Raw genomic sequence first — 10,411 nt, forward strand, 5'->3', positions numbered from 1 at the left:
AAGTTTTTTTAAGCTCCAAAACTAAAATTCTAAAGACGTGCTATGCGCTAAGGTTAAAGAGCTACCATTGACAGCTTGTTCTCGATATCGTCTAATATTATCTAATACGTATTTCTTTCTTATCCCTGTACTGTTTAATAATAATATTATTATATTCCTTACTATAGGCATCATATTCTACAGAAAAGCTAAAAGAAATCCAGAAACATCCATCTTTAATTGGGAGGGAGATTTGTTGCACACTTCTTTCTCTTCTTGGTTTTTGTTTATCATTTTACTTATTATTATGTTATTCAATATTTTTACGATGACGCCATCACGCTTGACTTGTGACCATGACGTAATCTATGATTGGTCTGTTCAACCAATTAAGCGTGCTGGCAAAATTTGAATGACATTTCTTAAAATGAACTGAAACTTTATTGGGAAGTGAAATTCTAGCAGTGCCACTAAACCATAGATTTGCTATGGATTTTGGGGGGGGGGGGGGGGGGGCATATTCTTGTCAATAACATGGACCTTCACACTGATTTAATGTTCTTTGTATTTAACGAAACCAATTCCATGTTGGAATTACCTATCGTCTATCGCCTATCGCCTTTGGCGATGACAAACTATTTTTTTAGAAATAGGTGTATGTCGCTAAAATTTAAGCCTCATAATCTGAAAATGTGCAGAAAAATAAAGTTACTTCTCAAAAAATATATCAAACTGAATTCACTTTCATTGTTTTTTTTTCGAGCAAATTGAAGAAATCATGCAACATCCATCTCGATTTAAGAGAGAAAACTGTCGCACTTCTTTCCTCTTCTTCGTTCTTGTTTATTAATCATTACTATTATTATTAAATATTTCTACGATGACGCTAGCATGCGTGACTTGTGACAATGACATCTCCTCGCCCTATGATTGGTTTATTCAAACCAATCAAGCGTGCTAGCCAAATTTTGCATGACATTCTTAAAATAAAATACATATTTGTAAAACTTATTATTGGGACATACAAACCTACCTATTTCCCTACGAATTACAACAAAAGACCCTTCAACATTAAAATTTGAAGCATTTTTTTCATAAAGTATTTGTTGTTCAAATGTTTTTGAGAAGTTTTTATTCTTTGAAAACAACTTCAAATAGATATAGGGAAACATAATGAGATACGGTTAACTTTGCTGCTTCACTGCGCATGATCAACCAGTCTAGCGGAAAGTAAAGTCGCTAGAAATTCTGATTTATTATATTTTGAATGAATTACAATCCTTTCAAGACTCCAGACTTTTATAGGAATTGAACAAACCACAAGACAAGTTGTTTTTAGATTTACCCAGGTAAGTTTTTTTGGCTAATGAAATAGCCTTGCTCCAACCGGCGGGAAAACAATTATCGGTCGTCTTTATCGTGTTGGTTTGGAAGGAACATTGCATTTTCCGATATATTTTGCCCCAACAAATTGCACTGAAGCCTTAAGATCCTATATTTTTAACTTGCTAACAGTCTTAAACTTAATTCCAAAGATTTCAAATAAGTTATTGGCTCAAAGTCTTGGTAAAAGCGATGCATGCGAACCTTTTGAACAGCTGCTCGAACTCGTTTGACTCAAGTGGTTGAACTTTAGGTTGTTGCAGAATAAAAAAGCTAACTTCCACAGCAAAACACGGTATTTGGGATTGTCTAAATCAATATATCGGCTGCAAACGTCACTGAGTAACATTTATTACCAATTCTAGTTGTGGTTAGCGATAGTATATTTGAACTTCCATTGATGTTATTGTTAATACTAAACTATTTGTTACATAACGGTCGCTTTGTGTGTCTTTTCATTCATTAGAGTCGAAGAAGCAGACGAAAACTTCCTTCTAACATTACAGCACTCTTCTTAAAAAAACAAGCAATTTGGAAGGTAATTTTATTGGAAATAAACTATTTAGATGCTATGTTGCTGTGAAAATCATTAAATTAATTATAAATCGTATAAGAAACTATAGTAGAGCTGGGTGGTTGCGTAATGTGTAGCTTATTCGGTCAATATTTTTGGATTGTTTTTGTAACATTTTGAGTCAGAATTTTAGTTTCAAGATCGGATTTACTAAGTCTGAATATACCAGCTTTTATCAATAGTAATAATATAACAGTATGAAATTAAAATTCCATCATGGAAGATGAGCTTAATTCGTGATTTATATTATCAACGCTTGAATGATTTTTCGTGCAAGTATTTCAATGACGTTTCTCCATCAAGATACATTTTAAATAAAGAACTGAATAGTGGTCTCTTATTAACGAAGTTGAGAAAACAGTTCTTATGTGGATAATTTTTTCCTCATGCCTAAAGATGACTTTAGTTTTAGCAACCCTTAACTTACAAAGCGTAGCGTCAGTTTGAAGTGTTTTCGCGCTTCAATGGTTACTATCAATTTTACTAACAATCACACGCTAAGCCACAGGAAGCCCAACTCTGTACTCTTGCCACCTACATATGATGAAACCTTCAGTTCCAAGTTCTACGTTGCTCAGGGTTAGCTTCGATTTTTTATGTATCGTTTAATAAACGAGCAGGATTGTTTTATCGGGTTTAAAACCACGAGACGTAGCCGAGTTATTCAACTACTTCAAAAACTTATAATTCACAAACCTTTCGTTGAAGTAGAGCGAAAATATACCTCAGCATATACTACTACTACTACCTTTGATAGTCGTTTGTAAAGTAATGTCATGCGCAGCGAGGATTTTTACGTAACTGACTTGCGCAGTAAGAATTTTTTCGTAACTGCCTCGCGCAGTAAGTGCAAAAAAGGCTCCCACAAGTTGAAGACAACAAGCCCAAATCAAGACAGGGGCATTAGACGACGATAGTATATAGGTCATTCTAAGCTTTGATGCACCTTTATCTATAAGGTCGTCCTCATTAGTATTCTTCTCACCCTGATTAGTATTAATAATATAAACAATGCTAATGAAAAGCAGAGATAACTAGTAAAAAACTAGTGTGCTTTAGGGGGTTTAAAGGTCCATGCACGTGACGTGTATGGTCCCTCCAATTGGTTCAAGTGCTCATTACTTATTCTTGAGTTTTTGAAAGAACATTCTCGTGTTAAGGAAAGGTCAGTTGAATATATTAAAGATTTTGTGTTGCTCGAGCATTCAGTGTGCATTCTTCTATTTACCTTTGATATTTGCGATTATGTTGATCTGAAATGAGGCTAAACCATGAGTAAATGGGTAAGTACTTAATCCTAAAAGAAAACAGCAGTATTGCAGAGATTATAAATGTCATGATCGCCTCTTGGTTAAATGATATACCAACAAGTTAACTACAAAAACTACTCATCTACCCACCTACCTCCCTATCAGTACCTATCTACCTACCTACCGACCTATACCTACCTACCGACCTATACCTACCTACCTACCTATACCTACTTACCTACTTACCTACCTACCTACCTACCTATCTACCTACCGGCTACCTGCCTACCTATACCTACCTATATATACCTGCCTATCTCCTTACCTCCCTCCCTCCCTCCCTCGCACTCCTTACCTCCCTACCTACCTACCTCCCTACCAGTACCTACCTACTCCATTTAGTATTTTTTTCATTTTTCGTTTTCGTTTTTTTTTTTTTTTTTTTTTTTTTTTTTTTTTTTTTTTTTTTGTAGATTCTCAATCAAAAATGAATTCGTTAGTTCTTATAGTTGGAATCGCGATTGTCTTGATACCAACAGGTAAAGTACAACTGCAAGCTAGTTATTTATCAATAAAAACTAAGAATTCCATGTTCTTAGTTAACGTGCTTTCAAAACACTTTTGGGTATCAAGGGTGGTTTTGTAATGGTAAAAGGGTACATTTAACACCGTGAAAAGATGAAAAAATGAAAAAAAAAAACTTACTGACGTTTCGGACGCTAGTCCTTCGTCGGAGTAAAAGAGAAATAGGTGGCAGAAAGGAGTGTTTATTACAAGGGCTTTTTTCCTCTGGGTTCTCCGGTTTACCTCACTTTGCAAAACCTACAAAAGTTACATAACGATCCGGTCTGATAGTTAGCCTGACTTTCATCAGCCCAGAGGTTGTTTCAAATTAATCTGTGTGTTAGCCATTCCCTGACTTAGATCAGCCCATAGATAATAGGTTGTTTCGGGGTACAATCTGTGAGTTAGCTGACGTGCCCTGTCTTCGACCAGCCCAAATGTTGTTTCAGGTTTCAGTAGATTTCCCAGGGATTCTTAAATGACCAGATTATGTAATATGTATGCTAACCTCGTTATCGTTATCGTTTCTACAGTAACGAGTCTTCGATGCCATTCATGCATTAGCGAAACGTCTCAACTAGACTGCCACCAGCATAAGAAAAACGAAGACTGCTACAGAGGAGAATATAGTTGCGCCATTGCGTCTTATCGCATCGCAGATGAGCATTATTACGTCAAGCGTTGTATAGAGAGAACCAAATGTAATGTGGAGGAATATTGCAAGACGCGAGAAGACAAAGTCGATTGTAAAATAGATTGCTGCACTGGAGACTTGTGTAATTCAGGCACGCGTCGAGAGTTAAGCATCTTTCTAGTCATCGCTATGATTTTGTTCGCGTTGTTCTTACACTGGTAGCTTATTGCGTTGATGGTTGGCGTCTGGTGCGCGCATATACGACACGAGATATACGCCGTTTGCAAGGAGAAAAATCGCACCGTGCGACATATATATTGATTGTCCCTGGGACTGGTTGTGACTGTTTTATACTTATCTGCGACGTTCAATCGGATGATGAACATATTTCAAAAGCTACTGCCTACCATTCGAAAAAAAATAATTAAAAAAATTTTAAATCGCAATTTCATAAACCCAAATTTAAAGCTTATTCTAATTCTGTAAAGAAAAAAAGGGTCTTCCGAGGTGGTTTTCGACTGAGATAATACACCTTTCATATACCTAGCGGTTGATAAACGGTGCGTTTTTTCTCTGTTGCATTCAACTTCGTTCGATTAAACTTGCATTGCATGTTTTCGCTTTCATTTATGCATAGAGGTCATGTAATTCACTTTATCCAGATAAAAGGGTGCCAATGGGGGTATATACCCAATTGACTACTATTTTTTCGGCTGAATGACAGATTATTACTGTAATAATTTTACGAGCGCTGTCCATAATCTTAACCAACACAATGAAATATCAGTTAACTATTATAAACTACTAGTAAGAGTGGTTTTCATAAACCCGTAATATACGTAATATACACACTATATATAGCCTAATAGAAATTAGTTGACCCTAATTACATTGTGTTCTTTTGTTGGGATTTCACTATTACACACTAACTAATGGTATCTGTTTTACGGGTTTATGAAAATCACTCTAATTTTAGAATATTTGTCAGTTAAATACTGTTTCAGGTAAGCCTCCATAAAAAATCAGCAACATATTTGTCGATTTCCTTGAATCATTGTATTGAATATCTAAGGTTGTCTGGGGGTCTCTGTTGCTCAGGTTCTAACCTCAATTTGGTTTGCAATATTCATGTGTTCCACTGATGGTCAACCTGTGGAATTTCAAAATGTTTGTATTGTTGAAGTTAGCATTTGCGAATATTTTGACGCTAAAATGCGGCTATCCCTGAGTAAATGAGTCTGTAATCAGGAAACATAAAAGTATTATATGAATACAAAAGGTCTATTAATTAATGTGACTGTGATCACGTGACCTCTACGAAATTTCCTTCGTTTCCTTCATACGTCTTTCTATATACAATATCTGTAATCAACGTTTTGATACTAAAAAATTGTCTTGTTTTATTTAACTTGCTTCTGATTGGTAGATCAAATGTGTGGTTGGCCAATCAGGAGATTGAGATTGATTCTCGTATTTGGAGCAAGTCCAAGGTAAAGGTCAACCGATTACATTTAACGTCAGCAGCTGCATGCATACCATATCCGTAAGTTAACTAACAAAATCGTAAAAAAAAAAACAGTGCAAAGTTTTGTAGATCTACGGTTTACTGATTTCTACTGAACTTACTAATTTGTGCAAATTTGTGAATTTTCGTTTTTCACGAATATATGTTATGCACTCTACCTGAGATGTTTTAATGAAGTTTACTGTCCTGTAAAAATAAGATATTACCGGGTAATTCTTCTAGTACTCTTTAAAACAGATACTGTGTAGTCATTTATTGGGACAATATTTTAATACAACTGGGAAACCTATACTTCTGTAGTAGATGATAGGCTCTCGCTATTGTTTCAATAAGGACCATTATCATACATATGATTATGCTTATTATACGTGAGCTTATACAGCTTAGCCTTTCCTTTTCTATCTCCCTCCCTCCGTATGAGTAGCCTGCGCTGTTTGATGGTCTGCGCGCGCACGATTGTATAAAAATAGCCTCAGACCGCTTAGCCAAAAGTAACGCAGGCTACCCTTCAATCTACGAGCGCTAGGTTTTAATTAAGAATATTTAAAAAAAGATAAATACTAATTGAAGGATTTTCAAACACTACCGTTTTTAAGTAGTTAAGTAGTCTACTTTTTGTATGATGAAACTGGAAATAATTCAAATAAAACTTATATTGTTAAACTAAGCTAAAGTGTTCATTACCAACAGAGCCCTCGTCCTTCGCCACAGGCTCTGGGTACGAGATAGACTGCAATGTCTAACAGTACGCATGCGCAGTAGCCCATACCTTTTCCTTAAACAATCTCGTACCCAGAGCCTTTCCTTACAGCACATGCTTGACAAGTTGTATTCATATCCATGTCTTCTCATGAACGACTGTTAAACAAAGAAACTATAATCAAGGGAATGGTACGAGGTCTGTAATGGGAAAACCTTACATCCAAGCTAAAGGTCTATTGAATATTAGTCTAAACCAGCTAATGGTCTATCATAAATCCTGCACTCTCATTGGTTGAGCTACTAGTGGTCTGTTAAAAAAAACGTGTTTATGAAAAAGGAGTGTTTAGTATGCTAAAACAATTAAACCTCTTGCCCTCATGGTCAAATATGTAGTCCTTAATATAAACATACTCATAATCGGCTGTCACAAATCCTGCACACTGCTGATTGGCTGAGCAAGCTACTAGTAGTGTGTTAGTGATAGACCACTAGTACTGAAATCTGCCAGTCAGTGAAAACCAAAACTACGCTAAAAATACCATTATTTCAATCTCATTTCATAATTTGCAAGGGTGGATCCAGGGTAGGGGGATAATGTTCCATCATTAAACAAAGAAATGATACTCTAGGGAATGTCACTTGGTCTGAAATTTGCATCATTTCCAAGGTAAAGAGGTCTATTTACAGGGCTGTCAACCCCCGAGATATTCAAATCTGGAGAATTGATAGGGAAGGGACATGACGTCACAGCGCGTCAAAAAGCGCGCGAAAAAGACGTCTTTCGCTTTGTAACATTTGATGTGATTGGTTTATTTCTGACCAATCAGATTATCGCTTATATTACAATGACCTGCTTGCAAGAACAGTTTATGAGGAAAGTTTTGATTTTGTTAGCGATTTAAGATAACACAAACAACACAAACTAATTGGAATTTTATGGTTGTGAAAGTCGATTCCCACAAGAAATGGTCAGCTTCGGGGATTATCCGGGAGATTTGAGACTTTAATCTGGAGACCGGGAGATACGGTCCAAAATCTGGAGACTCCCGGTTTATCCGGGAGAGTTGACAGCCCTGTATTTAAGAGGCTGATGGGTGCTCTCTTATTTTAGACCATTGACAACTTATAAGTTATTATATTTATTAGCAATGTTAGAGTGAAGGCATAGTTTAACCCGTGAAACAAAATAATTTGTTCCAGAACCAAAGTGCTCAGTGTTGTATAAATAAATGATCCCTTACATTACATCATAGTCATTAACATACTGGAAATATAAACCATCATAACAGACCCAACACTCAAATGATAAAATATTTTCACATTCAACTTTTCAATGCTGAAAAAATCAATTCTGACAATATTGTATAATAGAATTAGGCTATAAGCAATTTATGTATTATGTGCGTTGTCATATAAAAAATGACAAATGACAAATAGGAATTACAGATTTTGGAAATACCTTTTTTTGTTTTAATTCTAAAGGCCCCTAGATTGATGAAAATAACTGTTTTAGTATATAATATGAATATAAGGAAATAATATCAAAAATGTCAGTCTATAACTTCAAAACACTGAAATAATCACACCTGTTTTGCTTTAAAGAAATAAATAATTCCTATTTTCCATTGTTATTTTTATATGACAACATTCCTGCAATAGTCCCTTTTCTCATTCCGTAAATACCGTGTTTTATGACTAAAGACTCATCTTCGCAGGCCTAGCCTCGCTTAAGAGTAAATCATTTGCAAATGTCATCTTTAATGTAAAGAATGTGCAGCTTCAACAATACCAATGTTTTGAAATCCCTTGTACCTTTAATCGTATCTGTGAATAGCCGACTCATAAACGAGGCTAAGCCTGTGCAAATGAGTCTTCAAAAACAGCGGTATGCATTGAATGTGAAACTGGTGTATTAGGTTTATCTATCAGTGTTCTAATCTTAAAAAGATACAAGGATACAAAAATAACTTCAGCAAAAGAGATTGACGGCATGTGAAGAGCAGGGTTGGATGAAAGAATCAACTGAATCTCTTTCCTTGGAGGACAAGAACTTTCCTAAACATGCTTGAGTGACCACGAAACGATTGCTCCTGTTCAAGGTTGGACTAAGATTCAGTACATGTATGAACACATCATGTAGCCTCGACTTTGGGCCACTGTTTCACATGGTCACTCAGGCAAATAATTTGGGAAAGGTCTATTTATCATTTTCATAAAATAACGATTCTCTTTTTTTTTTTTTTTTTACCTTTTACTTCAAAACTGTTTTAACAGCATACATTTACTTAAACTTGGGTGCAAGATTTTGGACAAGTCCATCTATAGGGCAATGGGAATATTTTGGATGCCCAAACTGATACATTAATATAAAAATACAGTACTGATACAGTAATATAACTGATACAGTAGTATAGAAATCAACAAAAAATCAACAAAAAAATCATGGAGGCTACAGTTCTTGTTCTTCTGAATCAACACAAACATCATTAAATAACTTTGCAAAAGTTTACTTAAGGAAAATTCATTTTTTTCAGAAGGGTTAGGGGGGAGAGGGTAGGGTGGGAGGAATTCACATGGACTGTCATAGAAAAAAATTAACGATTACCCTCCCCTCTCTTCAAAAAAATGAATATTGCAATGCTACTTATCATTTTCAGTCTTCTTAATTAAGTGAGAGAACATTAGACTGAATAATTACCTCCCACCATTTATAGCTGTGTAAAAATGTGATGGTTCTCCCTTTAATTTTCCTCCAGTGCCCCCCCCCCCCCCCCCCTTCTAAAGAATGAATGTTCCTTAAAGGTTCCTTCAACAATTATGCTGGTGGCAAATTAAAATCTCTATAACTAACATAAACGGTTAACTTTTAGGTACTTTGTCTTTCAGACGAAAATGCACTAGAGCTTAAATGTCCATTGTTGCTTTCTCCCTCGACTCTGTCCACGCCTTGTTAAGCGTCCTCTTCATTTCATCATCACCTTCGTCATACATCTTTTTCATCAACTCCATTATCGATTCCTGTGGATCTTTTGCCTTATCATCAAAACCACTAGCAAAATCCCGTGAAGATTTTGCTGTAACCTTTTTACACACATCTTCCCATTTTTCCTTTTCTTTCTCTTTTTTCATCATTACTAAGAGACTTCCACTTTTCACTTTGACATAACTTTCCTCACTTACAATGCCATGGAACAGTCTAATGATCTTCAACTGGTAATTCTTGCCATCAAGGTCATACACTTTCACATCCATTGAATTCCCTGTAAACTTAGATGCAATTTTCTCTTTGGAAAGCTTTTCAACGCCTGGTAAAGTTATGTAAACCTTCACAAATTTATCTGACTGATCCCATGCATAGCTTGTAATGGATGTCGTATATGAGCAAGGTTTTAACTTTTTTGGCTCTCCAGTAGTTTCAGGTTGTTCAGCCTTTATTTCTCGATGTGCTTGATGGCTCATTTCATCGTGTTTTATCAGCGCCATTTCTTGTTCTACATTCAGTAGTTCCCTCTGCAACACTTCCTTAACACGTGTTCTTCTTGACATCGAAATTAAACTGCGTATTTCGTCTGCATCCAACTTGTGGTCCTCTAAACTCGCCATTCTGCTAATATTTCAGCTCTGAACTCTTTCTTATCGTAAAAAATGAAAATGAAATTGTAAGTTTCACGATAAAAAGAAAGACAGTTAACACCCTTCTGGAATTTTGTCAGCAGACTACCAGCATATTTGCAGCATACTGACTAATTACAAGGCCACTTGCTTTCGATGGTCGTGACTACGATTACTTAACGAATAAA

At 35.8% G+C, this 10,411-nt stretch overlaps 2 protein-coding genes across 2 annotated transcripts; one reads left to right on the forward strand and one right to left on the reverse strand.

Annotated features, from left to right (window-relative positions):
• Positions 1–1,169: 1,169 nt before the first annotated feature.
• Positions 1,170–6,572, forward strand: LOC148912416 (uncharacterized). The gene is made up of 4 exons (XM_089027682.1): positions 1,170–1,328; positions 1,829–1,900; positions 3,660–3,725; positions 4,284–6,572. The coding sequence occupies exons 3-4, from the start codon at positions 3,674–3,676 to the stop codon at positions 4,604–4,606; spliced, it is 375 nt and encodes a 124-aa protein (XP_088883808.1). The 5' UTR covers positions 1,170–1,328; positions 1,829–1,900; positions 3,660–3,673; the 3' UTR covers positions 4,607–6,572.
• Positions 6,573–9,387: 2,815 nt separating this feature from the next.
• LOC116299389 (calcyclin-binding protein-like) lies at positions 9,388–10,381 on the reverse strand. Its single transcript, XM_031708043.2, has one exon. The coding sequence runs from the start codon at positions 10,212–10,214 to the stop codon at positions 9,516–9,518; it is 699 nt and encodes a 232-aa protein (XP_031563903.1). The 5' UTR covers positions 10,215–10,381; the 3' UTR covers positions 9,388–9,515.
• Positions 10,382–10,411: the final 30 nt, after the last annotated feature.

This window comes from Actinia tenebrosa, unplaced genomic scaffold, assembly GCF_029948245.1.
Source record: "Actinia tenebrosa isolate PJP-AT-01 unplaced genomic scaffold, QUT_ActTen_1.0 PGA_scaffold11__36_contigs__length_13525064, whole genome shotgun sequence".
Taxonomy (NCBI): Eukaryota; Metazoa; Cnidaria; class Anthozoa; order Actiniaria; family Actiniidae; genus Actinia; species Actinia tenebrosa.